General features: G+C 42.4%; 1 protein-coding gene across 1 annotated transcript in view; it reads right to left on the minus strand.

The window, feature by feature from the left end:
• Nucleotides 1–372: 372 nt before the first annotated feature.
• Nucleotides 373–27,958, minus strand: part of HLTF (helicase like transcription factor) — a 59,859-nt gene continuing 32,273 nt past the window's right edge. Inside the window, 16 exon segments of the mRNA XM_053310324.1 lie at nt 373–1,692; nt 2,880–2,960; nt 6,657–6,837; nt 7,078–7,190; nt 8,649–8,768; nt 11,765–11,943; nt 13,417–13,541; nt 14,775–14,954; nt 15,190–15,325; nt 17,573–17,711; nt 19,635–19,778; nt 23,894–23,988; nt 25,112–25,198; nt 26,437–26,532; nt 26,625–26,701; nt 27,761–27,851. Of these exon segments, the coding sequence (XP_053166299.1) occupies nt 1,552–1,692; nt 2,880–2,960; nt 6,657–6,837; nt 7,078–7,190; nt 8,649–8,768; nt 11,765–11,943; nt 13,417–13,541; nt 14,775–14,954; nt 15,190–15,325; nt 17,573–17,711; nt 19,635–19,778; nt 23,894–23,988; nt 25,112–25,198; nt 26,437–26,532; nt 26,625–26,701; nt 27,761–27,851 (1,985 nt within the window). The 3' untranslated portion in view covers nt 373–1,551.

Below are 27,958 nucleotides of genomic sequence, written 5' to 3' on the forward strand. Positions count from 1 at the left end.
ACCTCCCAAACAACTGGGGTTGGGGTTTGTGTTCGGTCTTGGGTTGGGCTGAACGAAGTGGTCCAGTTTGACCCTGAATTGTAGAACTGAACCAGTTCAATGTTGAACTTGTTTGCACATCTCTGTCTGTAAGTAGCAGAGATTTTGGCTCATCAGACAGGAAAAGCTATGCTACTGGTTAAAAACCAGACCTTAACAATGGCATACACTATAAAAGAACAGATTTTGTCTAAATTATAAAATGATATGGCAATGTATAAGATTGAGGTTTCTAATATGAGATAATTAGGTCCCCAGTTCTGAATACTCTTTGTACTGTGTGTGGAAAACCAAGTGCAACAGAAAATCTTAAAATAATACACAGACATCCAGTTAAATTTTATGTCTGGATAAAGCAGAATTTTTATTTAGCTAGAATTAAACTGGCACTAAGCTGCTGAGATTTTACTATTTGGGAAATGCTATTTTTTGATTGACTGACACCATAAAGAAGCAGATGATCAACTCAAACATTTGTTTTCCATTAAACAGTCTGTTACAAGTTCAGAGTCTTGCTATACATTAGGTGCAAAATTCGATATGCAGTAATGAACATAAATCTTCAACACGGAGACTCAGAAATTATAACACTGAAAAAACCCACTTAACTTTAACTTACAAGGTTATAATTGTTTGAATAAAGTCTAGTAAAAACAATCGTTCCCTCTGCAGTTGCCTGTACCTCTCAAGAATGATGGTCCTCCAACTCTCAGGAACACATTTTCAGGAAACTGTAGGAGGATTGCTAAAAATCATCCCTTGCGTGCACATTTCCCACGTGCAACTCTTAGTTTGCATGTAGGCCACAATCCATTCCAGAGGGCAAAAGCATATTTTTGCATGTACCAACTATTGCTGTTGGCAATCTGCCTAGAACACAAATTAAAATGTGATGCTCTGAGTTAGAAAATTAGTTTCTCTGTGCTTTAAAACACACACACACTTTAGTGCTGACATGATGCACAAATCTAACGGGGATGGAAACTGCTGTGGACATGAAAGCAGTACTGCCTGTTTCTGACAGGCAGTTCCACAAGCAGTGTCCCTGTTTCTCCCATTTTTGCAAATGGGAGAAACTGCAGGTCAGAAACAGTAGAGTTGCTGTTTCCATGTCCATTACAATGGTAACATTGATTAATTCTGTGCCCATTATACCTGCACATCATGTCAGCGAGTATTCCTTATTTTGAAGGATCCACAAGATCCACACTGAGAAAATTTCAGAAGAAACAAGCATGAAAATATTTATGTTCCCGGGGGCAGGGCGTGACACAACACTCTTTCGTTTCTGCTTCTGAAATCCACATTTCACTGTCCCCAAACCTGAGTCTAATAACAAACAAAAAATTAGATGCAGTTCTTTCCTCACCTACTCACTTTACAGCACACTTCGTGCATGGCTATGATTTAATACATTATTATTTATACTGAACACTATGTAAATGCTGAACAGATAGCATCTCAGTCTCAACTGTGACTTTATGCATTAGATATGGTCCTAACATCTCAAAATCACAAATCCATCAATGTTTTAATTTCATTAATTTTTGTTTCGCTAGAAGGTTTTTTGGTTCCAAAGGCTCCAGCTGCAAGTTCTCTCTTCTTGTTCTGGATTTTCAGCATATTTTCTTCCACAGAGTTCTTCACAATGAACTAAATGCAATTAAAAAGAGAGAGAGAAGACAAACCAAAGATTTAGGTACCTATCAAAATATTACTGAAAATTCACTAAGTTGGTTCTAAAGAAACATAAATGGAAGGAAACCCACAAAAAGTGCCTCTGCTTCTAACAATTCCCCCCTCAGCCTATAGCCCTTGAATCACATTGTCATTTCTATCCCCTTAGCATTCAGCTTTTCAGGAGATGCCGATATTTGCAGTGGTGGAGTAGGAGTAGACATTTATTTCCTCCCAAAAGTTTCCTTCTGCTCCAATTTCTTTGGATCCAGCCCATGATCTTGAAGTGTGACTATGCGTTACCTTGTTGCTTACATAGGAATATAAGAAGGTGGCTTATAGTGAGAGACCATTGGTACATCTAGCTCAGTACTGTCTACACAGAGCTGGTCTTGCTGTAGCAAGCATGCATTGTCCCCTTTGCTAAGCAGGGTCCACCCTGGTTTGCATTTGAATAGGAGACATGTGTGAGCACTGTAAGATATTCCCATTAAGCGATGAGAAGAGCCTTTGAGAAGAGTATCTGCCTGCTTGCATGCAGAAGGTTCCCTCCCTGGCATCTCCAAAATATTCATTTCCAAGGTTCATCTCCTGGGCGGGGGGGCAGTGCTAACATTTGCCTTTAACTGCAGCAAGAAGACATGTCTCCCTGCAGACGACAATTCAGCTTTCCCTTAAAGCAGTGCCCCAGTTCAGGCAAGGAATGTATATGCATGTGAACAGGCTTCTGCCTAGATATTCTTCACTAGATAAGGAACTGCACCCATGCTCGCCCCCTCTGCCAGCAGCCAGGACAGCATGTGTTAAGTCCCTTTTAAAAACCTGAATCTTGCCAATCAGCTCTTCAGGAGAGGGAACGAGATTCGATTTACTCCCTCCTTTCCTTTCCCCCACAGACTGGTGTGGTTCTCTATGCACTCACACCCTGACTGCTCCATGTGCACTCTTTTGGATTAGAGGTATTTCCCAATCGTGTCTGTAACTGGGAATCAGCCCACGGAGTACAAAGACTAGCTAAGAGGTAATCATATTAAACAGCATCCTTGAGTGCATCTACAGTCCTTCAGTCAGGGTCATGTATATGCTAGATTTTGAAGCAGCACTTAAAAGCAACTCTGCTTTTTTTTTTTTAATCACAAGAGCTAAGATGATTGCCAGCTCACCTTGGTGATGACAACATCCAACTTCTGTCCAAGTCTGTGACATCTATCAAAGCACTGGTCCTCTGCAGCAGGATTCCAAGCCTAATTAGGGATATTCAATAAGTAATGTGAAAAAGCAATGCGTTTTCAAAAAAAATTTTTTTAATGTATTCCAGTTCTCAGATAGCTCCTCCCCTGGAAGAACAGGCAGCATCCACTTTCACTTCTCCAGGGAGAAAGGTCACCACAAACCAGGCTGGTAGAGCAAAGGTGTCCCTCAACCATACACAACTGGTACAAACAAAACTACGCAACACCATGAATAAAACCATGGCTCCATTCCCAAAGTGGGGAAAAAATATGAGATGAAGGAACAGCAAGAGGGCAGATATGGCACAGGCAGATACTAGAGAACAAGTGTGCTGGTTTGGACACAGAAGAGGGAGGGTGGAATGCCCTTCAGCAGTCTACGTGAACAGGAATGCACAGTAAGAAATTTATTTTTCCCTTTAGATCCCCAAAGGGCATTACAAAACCTTCAGGATGTAAAAGAGCAGTACTATCATAGGGTAGGTATCCACCCAGACAAGGCCATCATTTAGGAAAGACATTCCACAGAACCCACCTATCCAAGGCCATGTCCACAGATAAAAAAAGAGTTGATCTAACACAGCTTAAATAAAGCGTACGTCATGAGGCAGCCTGAGAACCCCTTCTGACATAACCACCCCCCAACAAGGAATGGGCTGTAACACCACCAGGAACTTGCTAAACCCAGGGATATGGAAGCCAAGGCAATTCACTCCTTGAGCCACTTGAAGATTGTGACTGAGAAAGCCTTCCAACCCAAGGAAGTGTCCAAAAAATAAAACAAGGCCTCCTCCTTCCTATAAGCTGCTGACCTAAGTAAATTGGAGAGCCTTCTGGGTAATTTGTTTGGGAATAAAGGCAAGGAGGCCCCAATACAAAGTCCTCAGAGCTGCAGATCACAGGAGAGCAGTGTTCCCTCTAAGGCGTGCACAGATGCTTGCACTCACACAATTTTTGAAGTCCATTCAGTTAAATTTAGATTCCACTCAGGTTGAATCAGGAAGGCCCCACTTTGAATAAACATGTGAACACATTGCCTTGATACTGCCTTCCAGAACAAAATGTATTCCACACATAGATGGGGGGAAATTAGAGAGAAAACTCCAGGAGAGCCCCCAATTTTTCTGGCCACCTACCAGAAACAGGGTCTTGAAGGAAAGAACTGTCTGGTGACATACAGTGAACAGCTCAAATTCAAGACTCGGTTCAGGTTCCTTGAAACCAAACCAAACCACAGGAGTCAACAACACTGCCCCTTAGAGGAAGTGCATAATATGGGCTTGTGACAAAATCATCCAGTCACCATAAAAGCTCAAAATATTGCTAAGAGCTACCAGCTATTGCTCGAGGTTGCTAGTAAACAAGAACCCCAAGAGGTCCTCAACTGCCATAGCAGCTTGCAACCTGCTTTGGGTATTACATCAAGCCAGGAAAATATTTCAAGTACAACCAAATACTTTGTAGCAGATTCACACAGTTTCACCTGTGGCCAGCTAACACACCTCCATCCATTTGAGACCAAATCCTTTGAATCATCCAATTCCCCAAGTAGCATCGCCCAGCCGCAACCCACCAAAGCAGCTGGCGCCTACAGACTGTCCAATCTGGAGAGGCTAGACTTCACCCTCACAGAAGCCAGAGAGGATGCAATTGCCAGTCAAGGGGTAGGCAAAGGTTCTGCAGGTGTCCATCTTCTTCTGGAAAGACAAGAGAAGACTCCACAGAAGGCTGGGGATAGGTTCAGTCCCCAGAAAAATCAGAACACGGATGCGACTGGGCAGGTAGGTATTGGTTATTCACCCTCTCTGTGGCCACCTATGCACCAATGTTTGGCACCCAAATCTTGCCCTGTGGGGTTTGTAGGTGGGTTTTGGGAAGAGGAGAGCCCCTGTGGGCTTTGGAGAGAGGAGAGCTGGTCTTGTGGTAGCAAGCATGTCCCCTTAGCTAAGCAGGGTCTGCCCTGGTTGCATATGAATGGGAGACTTGATGTGTGAGCATTGTAAGATATTCCCCTTTGGGGATGGAGCCACTCTGGGAAGAGCATCTAGGTTCTAAGTTCCCTCCCTGGCATCTCCAAGATAGGGCTGTGAGAGATTCCTGCCTGCAACCTTGGAGAAGCTGCTGCCAGTCTGGGTAGACAATGCTGAGCTAGATGGACCTATGGTCTGACTCAGTATATGACAGCTTCCTATGGAATGCCATTCTCCTCCATTGTGGAGCTGCAGCCACCTGTGCCACTGTCCTCTGCTTCCCCTACGTGAAGGTGAGGCAGTTAGGACTAGTACCCCTGCTCCTGGAACACACTCGGCTTGCTGCTTCTCTTGGCACTGGATGCAGACACCCCTCTCTACAAGGCTGCTTCGTTCTGGTTACCTGAGCATTGGATTGTTTTCACTTTGTGCTGGATGCCGAAGCACTCAGCTGATAGGAAAGTGGAACATTATGGGTTGGATAGCCCAACCTCACTCCCAACTGCAGGAGCTGTTCCAAGCAGAGCATGAGAGACTGCCATGATCCAGAGCTACACTGTCTTCCTACTGCTGATGGAGACCTTGCCATTGCAGGCCACACCTGGAAGGAAAACACTGCACCCCGCACCTCATTCCAAGAAAGGGCCCAGACAAATCTAGGATGGGTTGGGAAGTGGGGCAGAGGAAAGAAAAGGAAAGAGAATAAAAAAGGATGAACTCAGCAAAAAGCCTGCCAGCCTGTTCATGAGGAAAGGCCAGTTTGGGAGGGCAGAGTGGCTCTTTCCCTAGAGAAGCAAAACTGAAAGTGGGCACTGCCTGCTGCTCCAGAGAGAGGAGCCATCCCAAACATTTTGGAAAGCCGCCTGGAAGTTTAGGGAGAATGAGAGGCTTCTAAATTTTAAACCCACAAAGTTCTGTGGAAGAAGACTTTACCAAATGTTTTACTAAGGTTGTTAGAAATCACTTGTTCATAGAAGGCTTCTCAGATTTATTTATTTTTTAAAATCCTTTTAGGTTTACAGCTTAGATCTGCAATTCATCTTGTTGCAACAGACTTAAGGCAATCATTCTCCAGTAACTAGTTCTTGGTGACCACTACCATTGGCATCAAGTCTGAGCTACTAAGAATAGGCACTGAATGTTGGTGACAGAAGCATTATTGACCAATGAGTTGAGACAGAGTTTTAAAGGTCCTATAAAAAAATATTTCTTTCCATTAAAACAGAACAGTTGAAGAATACAGATAAAGACAAACGTTGCACAACTTTCACACACTCATTTGTTACGAAAATGATAGCTCAGCAGTGTTCTCTCTAATTTTTCTTCTTCTGTGAGTGGAATGAGCTTTGTTCTGGTATCAAGGCAGTGTGTGCGCACATGCAGTCAGAATGGGGTTTTCTTGATCCAACCTGAGCGGGATCTAAAATTAACTGAGCAGACATCAAAAAACTTGTGTGCGCACACACATGTGCACGCCTTAGAGGGAACATTGTAGCTCAGCCTCTCAAGGTGATGTATACACACTCCCAGTCCTCAGCTTTATGACATGCTACCTATCATATTTAACGTAGTGAAGAATATATTAGACTTCTTGCTGCTATGAGAAGTCCCACTTCAGCTGGTTTTCTTGCTGATATCTAGTGCCCAAAAGGAATTTGTTCCATTCCTTCCTATATGACTGGGATGCACTGCACAGATCATTAGGGTCACACTCGTTGGGGAGGCCATTTATACTTACTGGATCCATTAAGAATACCCTTGAAGCTGCAGTGAGATTCAAACCAACACCTCCAGCTTTTAGAGACAGAAGCATTATAGTTGGGGACCCTGCTTCATTGCTTTGGAACTGCTGGATTGCTTCTACTCGTCTCTTCTGCGTCAGGGACCCATCCAAACGAGTGAAGGCAAACCCTGATTCCCTGACACAAAAAAGAGAAATATGTTGTGTAAGAGTCAATCTATTTAGTGTCTCAGCTCTTGAAATGAATTTTTGTTTAAGGAAATGAAGTTATTGTTCTACCAAAAAAAAATAATAATAATAAAATACAGCTGCATAGCCGGGACACTATATTTAAAAAAAATTAATTTTTTTCACAACTCTCCTCTACTGAGAAACTTATGTTTAGCAATGTTTTAAACAAGCACTTATTTCTACTTACTTCAGTGGTATCTCTATTAGAGACAGAAATTTCGTGAACTGAGAAACAACTAAACTCTTAATAGTTGGATTCTGTTTCCTTAGATCTATCAAAGCATGCATCAGAGCATTGATCTGAAACACAAAATAGTTATTTTCAGTTTACAAATGGCAACCCTTCTAGGATGCTTCTTCGGGTTCTATTATTGCAGTAAGCCACACATTTTCAGAGCCTTGCATGCCAAACTGACTGATCTTTTCTCCTGCCACCACATACCAAAAATTCTTACCCTAAGGCAGACAAAAGCAACCCTGCCAACCAGGAACTAATATCATAATACAGAGAGCTGGGAGCGGGGATGGGGAAACAGGTTTCTTTTAAATGAAGTTATTCGATCTAGTTATTAGTTATTAGATCTAGAATTCCAACAGGAGGCAACAAAGACTGTATACAACTTGTTTTTTAAAATTAATATACACTAAAACATACTAGCTTTTAAAAATTAATATATGTATATATTAATTTTTAAAAACTAGTAACTTGCACTAAAAAAATATAGGTGAAAGTGTAGGAAGATTCAAGAATTCACAAGTTAGAAAGTGAGGAATTTTTCATAGGTAACCATTCTTTCCAGTTGCCTTTCCCCCTCCTCCCTGCTTTCAGAGAGGCATGTTTGTATTAGCCATTCAATGTTTTTCTCTCTAGGTTGCCCCCTTACTGCCCCCAAGAAGCACTGCTATTCTCAGATTGTGGAAAACTAGGACTAGGGAAGAGAAGAATTAATACCACATTAAAAATGAAGGAAACAGACGACACCACAACCATTCCCAATTGTAACCATCAGAATAAGCAGGGAAGATTCTGCACAACTGATTCCGCAATACTGCAGAATTAAGAACGAAGCAAGGAAAATGAATCTAAAGGAAGCAGAATACCACTGCAAGTCTGTGTAAATTGTTAAAATCCCTAGTGAAGGAAGAGAGGGAGGAAAGGTATGTCAAAGAGAAGACGACAAGGAAAATGAACAGGATGGTAGGCAAAAACACCACACAAAGCCCGGCAATCATTGCCCCTTTTGTGTTTCCCTTTCATTAACAAAATCCATGTACCATCATGAGAGGTTCATTCAGACTGGCTGCAGCAGCACAAACCCCCCGAGGAGACAGAGAGAGTGAATGTTTCACCAGCCAAAGACGGAGTTGGCCAGGCAGGCTGAATGGCTGCCAGCACCCCTTGTGCCACCTTGAATATAAGCTTGATTATGTAGCGGAGTTCCAATACATACATTTAGGAAAGGTTATATCTATTAATGTTTTAAGAGTGTTTACTTAGCAGTTTCCCCTGAGTAGTTAGAATTTGTTCCAGTACTTGAACCAGTACTTTTATCAGCATGCTTCCCTGTACCTTGAGGCCTCAAGTTCGGGAGGCTAGATTAAGAATCCACACAGTTGCTTGCTTCATAGCTACAATCTAGGCTGCAGTGTATTTCATTCACAATGTAACATTTTGATGCATTTTCTCATTAAACAAAGAGCATGTTCTTTTAATGAAATATTAAGAAAAATGAGTAGTATTCACATCTGACATTCTACCTTTGAACAGGATACCCATTCCTGGTCAGCCTTTTCCCCACCATCAGATTCTTCTAAAGGGCATTCTACCAGATGTTCTAATGCAACCTCTTTCCTGCAAAGTGGACACTTGCCATTTGGCTGAAAAAAACATACAATGTTAAGGTGACCTCTTCCAAGAAGAGAGAATTTATATTCTGCATGCCATGCCTAAAGGATTACTTTCATAATATGCACCAACCAGAAAGTAAATATTTCTATTCACTTCTAATAAATATTTCTAATAATCAGATATTTGATTATTCAGCAACCCCACAATCTAAGAGAGAACGAAAGGCTTACCATAAAATGATCTACCATGTCAACATTCAAGTAAAGTGTGCCGTCAAGTCAATTTCGACTCCTGGCGCCCACAGGAGTCGATGACGACAAATATTTATATACCGCTCTTCAACAAAATTCTCAAAGTGGTTTACATTGGGGAAAAATAATACCTAAATAAGATGGTCCCCTGTCACCAAAGGGCTCACAATCTAAAAAGAAACATAAAGTTGACACCAGCAACAGCCAGTGGAGAGATGCTGTGCTGGAGTTGGATAGGGCCAGTTCCTCTCCCCCTGCTAAATATAAGAGAATCACAACTTTAAAAGGTGTCTCTTTGCTCAATTAGCAGGGGTTAACTAGGCCAGGGATAGGCAACCTTAGGCACTCCAGCTGTTCAACTACTGCCCCATCATCGCCTGTCACAATTTACTGTGGCTGGGAATGATGGGAGTTGTAGTTCAACAGCTGGAGTGCTGAAGTTTGCCTACCCCTGCACAAGGCTATCACTGTAAATATTTTCAAACTGTAGCTTGAGCTGAAATAGTTATGAGTAGTACCAAAATAATATTTTCATACGGCTCAAGGGAGGAGGGATTTTTTTTTTTGCTTGCCAGTAAGGCCTGATTGTTATGGCAAACTTCTACTAATGATATTTTGTGTATCTTTCTACTGGTTTAGCACCTTTCTGCGGTGCACAGACTGCAACATGCTATAGTCTGAAATGTGCTCTGTAGGAGGTTGGTGACTAGACAGACCTACCTCTTACTGGCGTGGGAGCTTTGACCAGATGGCTTTCCAGTCCTTATCCATTCTAGGCACAGCAAAGCAGGATAAGAGTCTAGTTCTATCCCAGCCAGCAGAAACCTGGCCGCAACTAAGAAGAAAGCTACTTGCATGCTTGTACAAAAGCTATATGCTATGCTTGCAGCAAAAAATATGCTGTTTATATCCTGTCTCATTTAAGGCACTAACAAAAAATAAACATTCAGAAAACCAATAAAAATACTCAACAATTTGCATAAGTAGTGTAAGAGTCAGCAAATCCAAAAAACAGGTAGCCTTCTATCTTCAAATGGCCATACAAAGTTCTGTTACACTGGGGCCACTGTCGTAACACTGATGTGTTTCCTTAGCATTTTTACAGTCCTATCCTGCCGTCAGTACAAGTCCGCAAGTTGTGGCCTTGTGCCAGTGGGAAAGCCCTCACAATATGTACAAAGAAACCTCCAAGAGCCATTACATTTTAAACTGGAAGATAACTTTATCTCATTGACACTGAAGCTTTAGAATCAAGCACATCATCCTGCTTGCAAAGTATTCTGCTGTTATATTCAAGTGTTTCAACTTTTCATTCTACCCAGGAACAAAGAGTTCCATCACCATCAAGTTCATGAAGAGTTTAGAGAAGCAAACTTGAAAGCACAAGAATGTGCACTGAATAGCACTGTTCTGATAGAAAATGTACTCTCTGTGTTATGTGCACACATGCTCTGTTGGAATAGACATTTCTCCTAGGGCTTACAGAAAGTTTTAAATCACAGAGGTCTGGCAATTTTGGGGTCTACTTCCCTTTTGTTCACTAGACACTTTGGCTCTCTAAGCAATATTTTAATTGTATTGCTCTGGACTGGATTCATGAAGAGCTGCTGTAATTGCTCCACTGGTGAATACTTTTTTCAGATTTCCAGTTTAATTGTTGAGCTCTACAGACTCTATTCCAGTTATGTGACAACAGAACAGAAGCCTTTTCTTTCTACTGAGGAATAAGACACTCACTTGACTATTTACATTCAAGATCAACTGTTAGTCAGTCTGGCTTGTTTGTTTAAAAAGTTACTAAAGCTGTAAATTCAGCTAGAGAACACTACCTAAATTCAGGTTAAACAACTTTGCAGAATACAAACCAGAGAAAATTTAAACAAATATAAAGGCACAGTGCTCAACAAAAACATTAACATGGTACTGTATGGTTCAACACAATGAAAGGTCAATGCAAGAGGATGGCATGCTATTTAATGTGCAAGTGAGGAAAAAATCAGAGACTTCAAGTTCACAACAGCTAAAAATGCAATGGAGGTATACAAGGAAATTAATCGGTTTTAGCAACACAATAGCCCTATTAATAGCCCAATTAATCACCCAGGGCTAGCACGCAACACTAAGGATGTGCACAAAACAGACCTTGCGTTCCACTCCAATCTCGGAACAGAACACAAGATCCATGGAACATTCTGTCAGAACAATTGGTTGAGCCGGTTGTTACGACAGAACATTCCAAGCAGCGTTTTGGAATCCAAAATGGTGCTCTTCTAGCCTCTGCACACACAGCAGCCAACATTTGCCACTAGTCCTGGGTGATACATTTAACAGTAAATAAATAAAATAATGGTTATCTTATGCTTATATTTTAAATCTTTTTAATCAGATCTATGTTTTTATATTTTAACTTAATCATTTAATTGTGTAATTTTTATAGTCTTAATTTTTTTGTGAACTGCCCTGGGATTGTTTTAATGAAGGGCAGTACACAAATTTAACAATAAATAAACAAACTTTTGTGGTAGTACTGAGGCCAGAAGAGTGCCATTTTGAACTCCAAAATGGCGCTCAAAACATTCCAAGTGTTCCAAGCTTGGTACGGGGTCATTCCATTCCGAGCTCAGAGCAGGTCCTTCATTAGAAGGGTGTTCTGTTCCAAGCTTAGAACAGCCCAAAATTCACGGTCAGAACATTCTGACCGCAAACTGTTCTGCAAATCCATACAGAACACCCTGGAATAAATTCATTACAGTCAACTTAAGGTAATAACCCACCTTCTCCCTTTGGATGACTTCACAGATACATGGCTTACAGAATACATGAGCACAGTGTGTTATCACTGGAAAGTTCAGGGACTCCAAGCAAATAGCACATTCTTCATCTGAGCCAGAGCTTAGAACTAACTTCATCTTTTCGATTAATTTTTCACGCAATTCTTCAGGAGTACCATTACCTGCCATAAACACGCACGCACGCACACACACACACACACACACACACACACAGTTGAAGAGATGTGTCACAGGGCTGGACCATTCACTATAACATTAACTATAACTATAACATTAAAGCAGCAGAACATGTGATACACTGCTTTATTTTGCAATTAAGAAAAAAGCTAATGCTTAATTTGCTATTCATGAATGAGCAAAATATATTTATCCACTAGATTTAGACACTATCATTTAAGACACAACTGAAAGCACAATTGCAGTGATACTTTAAAAACACAATGATCTATTTTTGTCCTAAGCTTAGACCCAAAATCACCATTAAAAGGTCTCTTTTGACACAATGTATTTCAACATCTCATATGGCAAAATTATCTTAGATAATGACTAGAAGTAAAAATTAACACAAATATTAAATGTATAAATTCTTCACACTCAGGGCAAAGCTAAAGTTGTGGGACAGTTTAGTCAGCATATTTATCGGGAGGGTCACACAACATGCCAGAAAGTAAGTACGGGAGACCCACTGGTTCCCACCAGGCATGCACTCCTACCATCACTTTCATGTTGTGAAAGCTCAGAAACATCAGATGGAGAATGTTTGGTACCCACCATCATCAAGTCAACTTCAAATGTCAGAGTCATATACCAGCCATTCTCCTGTCAACATTCCAGGGTTTTCATGACACAAAAGTGGCTACAGTAGCAGAGGTGCCAACTTGGAGCCTACCAGTGGTTCTCCCAAACTTACTTGCTGCCATGTCAGGTGAGCCCGCCCACTATGTGGCCCACAGGAAGCGTTCCAAGTGTTCCAATCTAGACTTCTTCTAGAGCGCAGAGACTATGTGGTCTCGCTGGTCACACTGCAAATACTTCTAGATTAGATTCAGCTGCCTTTTTTTTTCTTCTGGACTTCAGAACAAGCTTGGGGTTTTTTTGGTCTTGATTGACAGACTGATATGTAGAACCTCACCATTTACTTCAACAATTCAGAAAGACTGTGTGATGTGAACCACAGACTGCAGCTCAGAGGAATAAAGCTCATGACCTAGATACAGTAACATTGTTTATCCCATACTGTTAGGCTGTTCTTTGATAAGCCAGCACTTTATTATGCATGGTGTATCCTGGAAGTCGGCAACTTCTATCATCAACATGATGGGCTTGGTTTATTTATTTTTTTAATTTAAAAATATTTTACCCCACTTTTTTCTACAGAAGAACTGAACCAGCTTATAAAGTTAAAGTTATCAAAACATGATGTAGCACTTAACCATTATCTGGCATTACCTGACCGTGCGCTCAAGTACTCCCTCCTTCCCACATGCTCCAATTCAGTTAGTTGCTTCCACTTTAGCACAAACCATGGTTTGGTGTTACAACTGAATCAGTACAACTAGTTTCTGCTTGCCCTCCAAACCAGCACCCGAGTTTAAAAGGGCTACAACATTTTTAGTAAGGACTGAGACACTAACCTTCTGCAGAGCTGGAAGAGGACACAGTTGTACAAAGACCTGGGTGACAACAAAGCTGTCTCAGTCTGAGCAAAGCACTAAGAACATCTGCATAATGGGTCAAGACAGTTCCCTCGTCAAAATACCTGAGGAATAATTTTGACATTAGAATAAAGCAACAATGCTATAATTTAAATATATGAAGTGGTTCTACAAAACCCCACAATTTGCAGTATAAATAGTGCTTCTTTTGTCCCAGTTCATTTTATCCTCTGCAATGGATTGAAACTGCATTTAAAAGTGTACGCCTGCACCAAACAACTGCAGTACATGGGTGTACACACACAACCTTTATTGTGTATATACTGGAGTCCCATGAAATTGCAGTGCCACAAGTCAAGGTTTAACAGCTAATTGTCGGCTTTAATCATCACTGACAGACAGAAAAAAGTTACAGCACAAAAAACCCACTTAGTATGTTTTATTTTGTACACTCAATGAACAACAATGATAGCACAAACAGAGTTTATTAAATATAGATCAAAAGAACTGCAGTCAATTACACTTCTTTTGAAAAGAGGTTAATTCCTGCTCGGTTGAAATTACTGGAAATTGTACTATCCACACTTAGACACAACAGAAGTGTTAACCGCAGACTGTATCTGATTATTAACACAATCCAGAATGCTTTAAACTTACAGTGCAAGTTACTTTCATGTGCGACTACAGCCCTGTAACATTCAGCCACATTTGTGCAAGCAACAGTATCATCAAGAATCCCCTGGCAAAAGCTCATACAAATGTTTTGCGAACAGCAACAAACTAACAGCCTAACAAGCAGATTTCTTTGTATAAAATTACAATCGACCAAGCAGTCATTGTATTTCCCTGTTATCCTGTTTATAATTAACACCGGTGTCCATGAGTATCAATCTGATTCATGCTACTTTTAGAAGATAAATAGATAATATTATTTAGACACTTCCTACCAAGGGCAGGAATTGCTCCATATTTACATTTCCTTTACATTCAAGTTGTCATAACTTTGTATCCTAATCTCACGTCTTGCTTGCCCAAGATAAGGAAGGTGAAGAGAAACATTGAAAGAGTAACATGAAGTGCAAATATATGAAAGCAACAGAACTTTACTAAGTTGCTGTCTTGTGGAGCTAGACAAAACCAGCACTGAGCAGGGCTACTATGGAAATGCCCACGAATGACAAGGCCCTGCATTTCCAGAGTGAATGGCAAATACAACTCATTCAAAGAATATCCTCCTCTGCCAAGAGAGAAAGAGATGTTCTGCTATGTTTGATTTTAACAAATGAATGCAGCCTAATGGAATTCTGCTTCCCCACTAAACAGTTGGCACTATTTACCTGCTAATAGCAGCTATGCTCTCATTTTTTGCAGAATGATAGATTAGCCTTTCTTCATCTGTAAGCGTAATATGCTGAATAAATACTTTGCGTTCTGGGAGATTCAAAACTGGCTTCCCATTAACTTTGCTTGTTTTAGTTCTTCAGAGTGTAATGCTTTTAATAAGAGATTGTAAGCGCCTACCAAAACAAAAGAAGAACCCATGAAACACACACTGTTAGACAAGTTTTCTCTCTCTTACTGAACTGTTAAGACTTGCAATTAGACCAGGTAAAGTTGTAGATTATTAAGATTACTCTATTAAAAGGATTTTAAACTTCCAAGTTCCTCACATTCAATGCAATTTTATATATAAAGTATTCCTTGGTCTTTACAGATCATACTTGTCCAAAATGTATTAGAAACATTTTATACTTAAGCCCTCCTTGATCTCCCATAGTGACAGGACGCTGGATTGTTCGGTGCCACCACTCTCTATCTGTAAAAGGTTTCAGCTTTAAGAAGGAGAGAAGAGACCACAAATCCTTTAGGGAATTCTGAATAGGTGTGCCTAAAAAGGAAGAAAGGGGGAAAAAAAAAAGCATGCCACACATTACACCACACACAATGCATTCAAAAATAAAAAGTTGGGACTAAGATCTAAGACCAGTGGCTTTGTAGAAAGAAATCCAGAAGAGGGCAATTCCATGAAAACAGGGACACAGAAGTAAAATATTAAAAATGGTGTAAACTGGTCAGGTTTTTGTACATTTTGTAGACAAACGTCTAAAGATTAACAATTCACGATGTTTAATCCACGCCTTAGTCATATTATTTGTCAGGAAGTTTGAAATGCTTAACAAAAATGCAGAACCACCACCACTACCACCAGAATTTTCATGGCAGAATCTGCTACAGTACTTAAATATAATGAAACGTATTTCCAAAATTATATGCTAATTCAGTCTAATACAGAATCTTAGATGGCTCCCCTGCCCCGCCCCGCCCTACATCTGATGTTCAAAGTTTTGCACTCATTAGTGTCTCTGAATATTTGCATTTAATCAGAAGAAAAGCAAGCACATCAGTAACAGAATCATTTCCCCACAGTAATGGAATCCCCTTCATATTTGGTTTGAGCTTGCCCCATGCACAATCCAACCCAACAGGAAGTAGTCAGTCTTCTGTATTTGACCACCAGTCACAGCACCATAGCCAGTATTCTGTACTGAACTGCAGTATGTCTAATTATAGAAGATTGTGTTGTATAATAGCCTTGTCTTTCTAAATAGTAGGTCTGCTCATCACCAAAATGATCAGAATCAAATTGATTCCAATCCCTGTCAAATGCATTGGGGATTTCGGGGGGGGGGGGCGCGGAGCCCTTGTCAAATTGATACCATAGTGCAAGATGCATCAGCATCCCATATCAGGAGCACTGGCATGGGGGGTTACCTTGCAGCAACACAATGGGCAGCCTTTCTTCACAAACCTGCTGTCTAATAGGCAGGCTGTACTGTCTAAACATACGATCTTTCCTGGCAGCTGGCCAATAATGTTCTGAGGAGGGATGCAATGCCATGATGTTACCTTTCCCCATTAATTGGGAGGAAAGAAAATAATCACCCCCATGGGTAGCCATTCTCCCCCACAGTGCACACTAGGGATGTGCACGGAGCTAGTTTGGAGGCACCTTATGGGCTTCTGAACCGGTTCGAATGGTGGGTGGTTCCACCGGTGGAGTGTGCATCTTTAAGGGCGGGGGAGGATGCATGTACCCTTCCCTCCACATTTCCCCCGCCGGTTCTCCGTTTTGCTAAAGACCATGAGGGCGGCAGCTTACCTCCCTGCCGCCCCATTGCCGCATCTCCCGGAAGTAATCGGAAGTCTCAGATGTGCCTCCAGGGGGGGAAATGTGGCAGGAGGGGTAAGTGCACCCTCCCCCGCCCTTAAAGATGCACCTCCCCTATCAAACCAACCCTGCTCAGTTCCATGCACATCCCTAGTACACAGTAGTGGAGTGGAGTGTAGCACAGTAAAACAGTAGTGGAAAGAACACAATGGTGTGATGTTGCAACCTTCCTCGGAATATGGTTGGCCAGCTGCTGAGGAAGTAAAGCAACATGGTTAAATAGTGGCATGTTCAAACTCCACTGGCTGGTATCCAGACTAACACTGTGCAGGCTGAAATGTGCAGCTCTCACAGGGATATATATTCAGGTGGCACAGTGGGCTGCAGAGAGTAAGGGAGACTAGCAAAGCATTGTGCACATGTAATATTTTCCAGCATGCACAACATTAGCCTGGTTGTCAGCTACTGAACTGAAGATCAGTTCACTTGCTATTGTAGCAGAGATGCTTTGAGTTTATGGGTCTGAACCCAGAAGCCCATTAAAAACAATAGTGTTTGAATCTGGTCCAACCAAGACTTTCTGTCTATTCCTTAATGAAAACTCTATCAGTTAACAGATGAGCTTTTAAAAATTATTTTGGTTAGGAGTTGCATGGACTGGGGAATAGGAAATGGCCACTTCTGTATGAGTTGCAAAAACCTAACCTTTTAGACTTTAAACAGATCAGAAAATTAAAGACAATGCCAAGCGCTTGCTCCCTGCAAAGTCTTTGTAGCCAAGCAAGTGTCAATTACAAACACCTCTGACTAAAGCAATTTTATAGGAGTGCAAGCCAAAATAAGAAGCAAAACATCACATTGCAATTGTGTTCCAAGGATGGGATGGGATGTTATGTTGCATACACAAATGGTCTCAGACAATATCATAATTCACACAGAGCTGCGTTCCACCTACAACATACATACCTGTCAAAATCCATCTTCTCTGAGCATCCAGGTCTAGCACAGCTTTAGTTTGTTGAGCGTTTGGATTTCGTATTGTGTGTCCTTCATCCAACACCACTCTCAACCACTTTATTTTGTGTAAAGGACTCTTACCTCTGGCCTGGAAGTAAACAAAAGCCTATTTTAAGATAACACAAAAAGCCTCAGACTTCACAAAATTTTCTTTCCTTCACCACCGCATTCCTATATGGCAAATCCAATCCTACTAACCTCTATGGCACAATGGAGGAACTAGGAACCCAAACTCAAACTTCTGTTTAAATGGCTTTCAGGAAAGACATTCTGATGGCTTAAACATAATACACACTATTGTTCAATCACATTAAAACAAACATATAGAGTTTTTCAAGAAAAGCAGTCATCTGCTAGTTGTTGAGAACAAATTGTTGAGCTGAGAGTTGCAAATAAGAAAGCAGCAACAAAGTGACCAAGGTTTTCTTATGGGAATGGAGGTGTAATGTGGGTTATGATTCACCCCTCATTCTAAACAGCAATTGTTACTTAGGAACTGAACATTAGGGATGTGTACGAACCTGTTTGGGGGCCGCTTTCCGGGCGTCTGAACAGGTTCGAACACTGGGCGGTTCAAAGAGTTTGAAGGCGGGGGGGAGGGGGTTAACTTTAAGGGCAGGGGAGGGTGCACCCACCCACCCATGTTCCCCCCTGCTGGTGCTCACTTAAAATCCAGTCTGGCAGGCCAGCAGCGTACCTCCCTGCCCACCTGCTCCTTGGACCGGAAGTGACCAGAAGTGGCGTGTGCCAAGGTCAACTCTTGCCACACTAGTAAAATTCTCTGGAGATGTCTAGGGCAAAATAGTTTCAGTGAGCAGGGAGAGATTTTCTGTGTTAGAACAACAAGTTAGATCCTCCAGCTGCTCAGTTAAAGCAAAAGCTTGAAAGCTACCAAGGTAAGAAATATCACTTGTTTGACTATCCCTGCAACGACGACTTGGAACACCCAAGTCAATTCCATGCACTCCCCATTAGTTAAATACTTAGCACCAAGTGGATCAAGAAAGGTACAGTATTATCTCCATTTTTATGAAAATGCAATGTAGTGTAGGCTAAACATCTAATGAATAACTGAACGATGAAAATTAAAGTTCTCAATAAAGGCACAGAAACCATTAGCATTTGCAACACATGGGATAGGGCAAGGGTAGTTGCCATCTTATCTCCCCAGCCCTGACTGCCAGAGCCAATGCAGAAACCCAGCATCATGCTTAGATGCAGTACCTGGTGGAGAAGCCCCACCCCGTAAATGTAACCTGCTGCCAGATTATCCAAGTTGCCATTTGGGGAGGGAGTAGCTATGTACATCAGACCTACTGAAGTTTTAATAACCAGCAGCTAGGGATGTGCATGAACCTGTTCGGAGGCCCTTTTACGGGCCCCTGAACAGGTTCGAAAGACCAGCAGTTCTACTGGTTCAAAGGCAGGTGTGGGGATAACATGCGCATGCGCACCAGGTACTTCTGGTCACGTCTAGTCCGAGGAGGCAACAAGGCAGCAGGGAGGTACGCTGCTGCCTCGCTGGACCATTTTTAAAGAGAGCACCAGTGGGGGAAATGAGGGAAGTGAACCCTCCCTAGTCCTTAAAATCATCCCCCCCGCCGCCTTCAAACTGGCTGGCACCGATTCCGTGCACACCACTACCAGCAGCCTTATTTCCCAAATCCCAACCCTTGCCAATATGCTGCCAAATTTTCCCAATGGGCATTCCCAAGCATGGCAGGGAGGCAGGAGAAGATATCAGATAACAGCTAGTATCCATGTTCACAAAAGTCTTCAGTGAGACAGACTACTCCATAGTGTCTCGTGAGCTGCCTTAGAGACAGTATAGATGGAAAAGTAGGTTATGAAGAGTTAAAATATATAAATAGGAAGCACAATCAAGTCCTTGGTACTGGTTTGAAGAAAAAAGGATTAACTAGATTCACTTTCTGAAAAAGTCTAATCTATATCAATTACAACTTTTTCTAAAGAAAAGATGCTACTACCTTGCTGCAACCTATATACTTACTCCATAGTCACTAGATAAAACATTGTAGGTTGTTAAGACAACATCTTGTCTTGAAAGGATTGCTGGATCTTTGGTGCGCTCTGAACCATAGTAAACATAAATGTTCAGTTGAAGATCTGAATCAACATGTTGCTCAAACTGGTCCTGAAGTTAAAGTTTAAAACAGGAGTGTTATGATCAGTGGAAACTAAAGCAATTGCTAATTATGTTGTAAGCTTATGGTAGGAGAACGCACAATATGGGAAGAGAAACTACTTGCCTAAGCCAAATTTATTTGTTTTTTTTTGCATTTCTGGGGAATGTTCCTTGAACAAGGTCAAAAGCCTAACTTTTTCACCTCTATTCAAACTTGCAAATATTTCCTCATTGCTTTAAAGAGAATGCTTTTACAACTGGCCCAGGATAATGGAATGCCACTCTCTCAACAAGGCCCAACACTGCATGGTTCTAGTGGATTTTTGGAGAGAACGCAAAAGGCCTTTTTATAAAAGGTGTAGCATTGTTTAGTGGGCATTTCCCGAGAGAGCTGCGGATTAGCGACGGGGATGGGAGGAGAAGTGGGCGTGGAGGAGAAGCGGTGGCTGCCAGGCAGCTGCGCAGGGGAAGCAGCCACAAGCAGGTGGCTGTGAAGGAGAAGCGGCTGCTGCCAGGCCAGTAGATGGCCGGCCGAGAAGCATTCGCTACCAGGCCGGCAGATGGTTGGCTGGCCACTGAGGAAAAGCAGCCTAGCCGCCGAGGGAAAACGGGCTGCGGGGTGGGTGTGGGGAGAAAGAAATGAAGGGGGGGGCAGGGGCGCAGATGCTCTGCACCAGGTCAACTACTCTGTCTGTGTGTGTGTGTGTACGCGTGCATGTGCGCACATCTATATCTATCTCTCTATAAAATTATCGTAGACATACCTGTCTCTAATCCCATGTGTGGCAGCCCCTGTGAGAGTTTACGAGCGAAGGGAGGGGGAGAGGAAAGCGACAGTGGTGGGGAACATAAGGCCAATGGACAGGCTAGCGAATGGGCAGCAGGCAGGCAAAGAAAGTGGCGTGGGGAGGGGGAAGAGAAGCAGCTGCAATGGCAGTGGCGGGGGGAGAGCTTCATAAAACCTGCAAGGGTTGTTCCTCGGCTTCCCACTCACCTTAACCGGTCCTCCCTACAAACACCAATATGGAACAACCTACCCCAATCCACACTCCTCCGCAAAGTGACCAAACATCCTAAACAATGAAACCCTACCAGGAGAACCAGTGAGAAGTAGGTTAAAAAAGGCCACCCCCAAAGCCAATCAGGTGTGACCCCAAAAATTTCTAATTGGCCCCCAAAGAGGTGACCAGAAAACCCTCACTGAAACAGTAGGTGGGCTGGTGTCTCTCCCGAGAGCAACTGGGAATGAGCAAAGGGAATCAGCCATTTATGCAGCCGCTCCCCTGCTCCCATTGGATGGCCACCATCATGTGCCAGGGGAACAAAATGGCAATCCTCGTACCTGCCAATGGGGCCGGTTGCACAATTCCAAACCCACCCCCATCACAAAGTGTAGCAGCAGGAAGCAGTTAAACGTTCAAGAGGCAGGGTACAACTGTTTTATTTATTTAATACAGGGATTCTCAAACTTGGGTCCTCAGGTGTTATTGGACTTCAACTCCCATAATCCCCAGCCTCAGTGGCCTTTGGTTGGGGATTATGGGAGTTGAAGTCCAATAACACCTGAGGACCCAAGTTTGAGAATCACTGATTTAATACAACAAATGAAGCAGGAACCTTTGCAAGTTGGGCTTACCATATCTTCAAAAACAAGAATGTGCCCTACGTGACTACAAATGAGTAACATAATTTGTGCCGTCGAGTCGTTGTCGACTCCTGGCGACCACAGAGCCATGTGGTTTTCATGGTAGAATACAGGAGGGGTTTACCATTGCCTCCTCCCACGCACTATGAGATGATGCACTTTCAGCACTTTCCTATATCACTGTTAACCAATCTAGGTGTTTCCCAGTCTGGGAAACATAGTCTGGAAAACATACCAGTGGAAATTTGAACTGACAGCCTCTTGCTCCCTAGGCAAGTTGTTTCACTGCTGCACCATTAGGGCTAGTTGGGAGGCTGAGGTCTGCTCTTTTAAGTTCCCTGGCCTGCTTGTGCTGGGAAGTTTGCAGAGCTGGCCTTCCCTCACTCTGGCCTTGAGTAGCAGAGCACCATCACCTGCTGATCCTGTTGCTGTTGCTACAGCCACAGTCGGTGTGCCCTGACGAGCTTCAGCTGTGTGGGGGCTCTTCCAGCTGCCAGGCTCCAGAAGCCCACGTGAGAGGTGGGGTCTGGGGGCTTTGGCTTAAATAGGGACCAGGGCTAGCCGGAGGTGCAGCCGCTGGTGCAGGTTGTGTCCAGGCGGCCGGCATTTGGTGGCAGACTTCAGGGGTGTGACTGAGGGCTGGGGCCAACATTTTTTGATCCTTTCAAAGCAGAGCCCTGCTCACCTCATTGCTGTTTAGTTTTTAGTTAGGCTTGATACAGGTATGTGTCTTGTGTTGATGGGGAGGTAGGGAATGACCATGGGGCAGCTATACAAGTGGTGTTGGGTAATCAACGAAGATAGGGTGTTGGTAGGCCAGCAGGTCGTTATAGGGGAAGGGCATATTGAAATTTAATGGCTATTGCCCCTTCCAGAAGGCCTACTACCCTTTGACCTTGGAGAGAAATGACAACCACTCACAGAACCTCACCTTATTATTCTGTAATGCCAGGTCGGTTCACAATAAATCCGAAGTAATGAGAAGTAATGCATGATTTGATCATGGATGAAGGAGCTGGTTGGGAGAGGCTAGGGGTCCAGTTTGGTCCCAGCTTCTTCCAGGGGGTTACTCTATGGTGGAGCAGGTGAGAGGATGTGGACACGGAGGTGGGGTAGCTGTGGTCTATAAGAATACCATCTCCCTTACCAGGATCCCTGTCAGGAATTTGGTCTATATTGAATGTGTGTACTTAAGTCTAGGGACCAGGGATAAATTGGGACTTCTGCTGGTGTACCGATCACCCCAGTGGAGTAGCTAATTTTGCTGACGGACCTGGTCACTGAGTTGGCATTGGAGTGGCCTAGGTTGGTGGTGGGAGGACTTCAATGTTCATTTTGGGACCGGGTTGTTGGGAGCTGCCCAAGGGTTCATAGCAGCCATGATGACTGTGGGCCTACCCCAATTGGTCTCTGGACCAACACATGATGCTGGTCACACACTCGATTTAGTCTTTTGCTCTGATCAGGGTGGTGTTCCGCGGATGGGGACTCCTGTCATCTCCCCTTTGTCACGGGCAGATCACCATCTGGTTAAGGCAGAACTCTTTCTTCCACTGCAGAACGTGAAAGACATGCTTTGGTGGGTGGTAGGTGGAAATTTAGCTTCCTCTCATCTCCCTCCAGCTAGCCCGCTCCAGATCGAAAGCCAAAGTGACAGGACGGGCTTGCGGGGGAGGGGGAGAGTTGCATTGTTCCCTGCGGTGAGTTGGCCGCGTAAAATTGACCGGCAGTGAGTTGTCCCACTCCCTTTGGAAATGCACTCTTAACCTCTTAAACAGTAACTAAGAAAGCTTGCATCTTTTAATCAAGTACTGGCTTAATTTTTTTTAAAAGAAATTTAAAAAAAACGCTTGTTCCAATCCTAACACCCAATTTCTGATTCCATTCCATAATAATAAAATAAATTTAAATTATTCTGTTTACACTTATTCAAATACTGCTCTGTTCAGTGTATCTACCCCACATTGTTTCTATTAACTTAAACAACAGGAGTATGCTGTTGAATGTGTGTACCTATTCAACTGTCCAAGGGCATATATATATGCTGTCCAAGGGCATATATATTCTAGAAATAGTTTGCAGCTGGGAAATAAGGACACAGATTTCCTTCCAGGTGCCAGATACTCCTAGTTTGTATTCTTCAGGTTTCTGGGCCTGGATAGAAGATGGCTACAGCAGATATCTGGAAGTTCAGCATCACTTCATCTGTCAAAGCTAGCTCATCTCCTTTTGAAGCTTTGTCTGGATTAAGCCAGAGAAGGATGTATCAATGACCTCACTAGGACAGCAGCCTCTACCTTTACTTTCACTTCATTATTCTCACCTGACTACAAACTGAAAGTTTACTCATTTCAGAAGGTTGGAGAAACCAGATTCAGCATTTCAGCAACATTATACTCAATAGTCATACACGTGCTTTGTTAAAGAGTTATTGTACTGAACACATTAGAAAAAGAAAGTCTTTATATTTAAAACTTACAATCCAGTTGCTTAGGACAGAAAGTGGACAAATGATCAGAGTTGCTCTAAGTTTCTCTTCAGCTTCACTTTTCTTAGACTGTGCAGTACGACAACCTTGGAGGAAATATCAATACACAATAATTAATAATGTAATTGTACTACCACATTCCCATATAACCTCTTTTTAAAGGAATTGGTAACCAATGAAGGAGCAACTGAACAAATAATAAATTCTCTAAAATAATCCTGCTCCCAGCCATGACCCCTGCTAATTTGACAAAAGGCACAATTGATGTGGTGATTTGCTTACATTCACTGGGAGGAAAGCAACTATGCCTATTCATTCAGGCTTGTCATCTTTTCCACAGCTGTTGCTAGAATCTCCCTTCTATCTTTGTTGTTTTAAGATTACAAGACCCTTTGGGACGGAGGATACTTCCCCCCATTTCTCTGCCATGTAAAGTACTTTGTGAGTTTTGTTGAAAAGCAGTACATAAATATCTCTCTCTCTCTCTCTCTCTCTCTCTCTGTATGTATGTATGTGAATATATATATATATATATATATATATATATATATATATATATATAAGGCGTACCCGTCGCTAATCCCATGTGTGGCAGCTCTCGCAAGAGTTCACAAGCAGCTGCCAGATAGTGAATGGGACGGGCAGGTGGGGAGAAAGAAACTGCTGGCCAGGAGAACGGCCGAGCAGGGAGCAGAGAGGGCGGCACAGCATCCCTCTCCAGCCCGCCTGCATGGCCAAATGCAAGGATGGCCCGCACTGGGGCCGAATGCGAAGATCAGCTAGGCAGGCGGCGGAGAGAGCAGCAGAGAGAACAGAAGCAAAGACGGCAACAATTGCAGCAGACAAGCGGGTGGGGAGAAAATGGTGGCGGCAGCAGGTGGGAGAAACTAGAGTCGCAGATGCTCTGTGACTGGCCCAGCTAGTACAATAATAATAATAATAATAAATGCTAGGTATTCAGTTTGGGTCCCTCCTCACTGCACAGGAATCCAATATTTCCATAGAATTCCATCAATCTGAAAGTTTGATATCTTTAAGAACATAAATTCTGGGACTATGCAGTACCACCACCTTGGAAGAAAAATCAATACACAATCATCAACAATGTCTCCTTCCCAGCCATGCGATAAAAATTATACTATATAGTATTTTTCTCTGAGACCCACTGCAAGAGGAAAGGTTTGGTAATGACTTTTGACAGTTGGGTACCTTTTTTCTTTCCCTTTTTTGAAGTAGCAGGCAGTTCCCCAAGAGCAGAGGCAAATGTGTTATCTTCCTGAATATCACCAGCTGCTGCTATTGAAAGAATATTGTTATAACTGAGTATTCACATAAGTTTGTGGGGGGAAATTCACTCTGAATAGATAGTTAAAATGCAGTTATTTCAAAACAGAAAGAGCTATTCAGCTGTCACATTGATTTTTGTGCACCTACTACCTCTATACTGGTTGTTTGGTACAGTAAAAAAATAAGATGAGAATTAATGTTTCAGCCACTACAAAGCAATTTATTCATAAGAAGAAATTGCTTACAGATAAAATATTTCTGTTTTTGCATAGAACCATTCCTGATTCAACTAAGCAATGGGCCAGTTCATACACAGCAAGTAGCTCCTCCAAAGGTATGGTGGGAAAGCTTTCTCACCATGCCTACAATCTAATGCATGTGGTACAGTAGTTTGGGCAGTTGTGAGAAGCCACAGGTCACACAAACCATTCATACATGTGGCCACATTGCACGTTGCATTGTAAGTGTGGTGGGAGGAGAGCAAGAAAATTCTGACAGTGGAACCCATTTGTCAATAAGTGGTTCTAACTGGGCAAAGAGGCACCTTTTTAACATGGTGATTCTCTTTATTTAGCAGGAGAAGAGTAACTGGCCCTATCCATCCAGCCCCAGCACAGTACCTCCAGTGACTGTTGCTGGTGTCTATCTTATGGTTTATTTTTAGACTTTGGGCTGCATACAAATATGTTAAATAAACAAACAAACAAATATAAAGTTTTCGTGACAAGTGTGCAATTCATCTATACATATAATTTGCTAAGACCATGCTAATCCGATGCATGGCAGCTCTCGCGAGAGTTCGCAAACGAGATGCACGGAGAGGGAAAGGAAAGTAACAGTGGCAGAGATAAGGCCAATGGTCAGGCAGGAGGGGAGAGAAAGTGGTCGGGGGGTGGGGGGAAGAATGGTTGACCAGCAAATGGGGGGGGGAGGGAGGAGAACGGACAACCGGCAAGTGGGGCAAGGAGGAACAGGCAAACAGGGGGAGGGAAGAATGGGCAACCAGTGAGCAGGAGAAGGGAAGAATGGGCATCTGACGAACAATGGGGGGGAAGGAGGAATGGGCAAGCAGTAGGGAGGGAAGAACAGGCGACAGAAGAGGGGAGGAACAGGAGCCAAAGGCTGAGTGCACTAGTGCACAGATGCTCTGTGTGGGTTCAGCTAGTTTAACTTATTTGTTCAAATTGAGACTGTAATCCTGCAATATTAACATGCATAGTTATCAAGAGTCACTGAAATACAGTTACCCTTTGATGAGGAAGGACGGTCAACTATGGCATCAACATCAGTTGTCATATTTTTTCTATTCTTTCTGGTTGCTGGACATGCCTTTTGAGTTTTGGCTGAGAAAACAAGAAAAATGTTAACACAGTAAGCAGACTGATAAAGATTGAATCATACCGTATCACCGAGAGGTAAGTAAAGCAAAGCTTACTTTGGGGTTTTGGGGTTATTTGCTCTTCAGGCTCTGAGTCACTGCTCACTGTATACTTTGGCTTCTTGCCTATAGCTCTAATGGATTGAGAAAGTAAAATTACTAAAACAAATATTATATTTCAATTTCATACACTTCTATCTGATAATTCAGACTGGAGATTTTATTTGTGCAGCTATATAAAGTAGTGTTTAACAGAAATGCTCACAACAAGCTTGCCATCACCAACTGGGGGCAAATAACTCCATAACTTGTTCTACAAATCCAAAGAACCCTTCATCTTCTTTTATTCTCAAATGCAGATTTTCCCTCCTGCTGCTTGCTGGAAAATCCCTTTTTACAATCGGGGTGGGGGAGAAGGGAAACAAAAAAATTCTAGTAGTGATTTACAGTGAGGGAAGAAAGACAAAAATAAAGTCCTAATGAGCATACACAAGCTTTTGGAGGTGATTTTTTAAAAGCTATTTATATTAGATCATTGCTAGTACCACTTTCTAAGCATATTATATGGCACCATCTCACAGCCCATAATCTTCAACTTACAAATGAGAAGAGAAAAGAAATAGAGTAGAAGGGTGCTCTTGGAAGACATTTTAAAAGGGGGAGAGATAATCCCAGAGTCTGTATTTAAAACAAAACAAACACATCCTGAAAGTATCAGATCATTACTACCACAAAAATCAATTTATTTCTCTTAATTCTTCTTCCTTCCAAGAAGTAGACACTATTTTACAAACAATGGTAAATAATATACATCCCCAAGTTTTCATGACGATAGTGTTACCTCAGTGATTTAGAGTATAATTTACTACCAGGCATGTTTTGCCTGTCACCTTAAGTGGTGCAGCGGGGAAATGCTTGACTAACAAGCAGAATGTTGCCAGTTTGAATCCCCGCTGGTTCGAATCCCCGCTGGTATATCGGGCAGAGTGATATAGGGAAATGCTGAAAGGCATCATCTCATACTGCGTGGGAGGAGGCAATGGTAAACCCCTCCTGTATTCTACCAAAAAAACCAACCCCATAGGACTCTGTGGGCGCCAGGAATCGAACTCAACTTGACGGCACACTTTACTTTATGTTTTGCCTACATTTGTTTTATTCAAAGCCTACCAGAAAGTAAAACAGATTCCTACCTTTTTGGACGGGAATGAGATGACTGAGACAGAAGAGAATCACTTTCCTCTTTTATATCAGAAGCACTATCCTGCAAGTTACGCTTCGGTCCTTCAGAAGAAATATATAGCAACAAGAAACAATATTTTTGTCAAGCTACTTGAGAACAACTGGGATACTTAACATAAATAAGAATTCCTCAAATGAGTTTTCATTTA

The sequence above is a fragment of the Hemicordylus capensis genome, chromosome 3 (genome assembly GCF_027244095.1).
Source record: "Hemicordylus capensis ecotype Gifberg chromosome 3, rHemCap1.1.pri, whole genome shotgun sequence".
In the NCBI taxonomy this organism is placed as follows: domain Eukaryota; kingdom Metazoa; phylum Chordata; class Lepidosauria; order Squamata; family Cordylidae; genus Hemicordylus; species Hemicordylus capensis.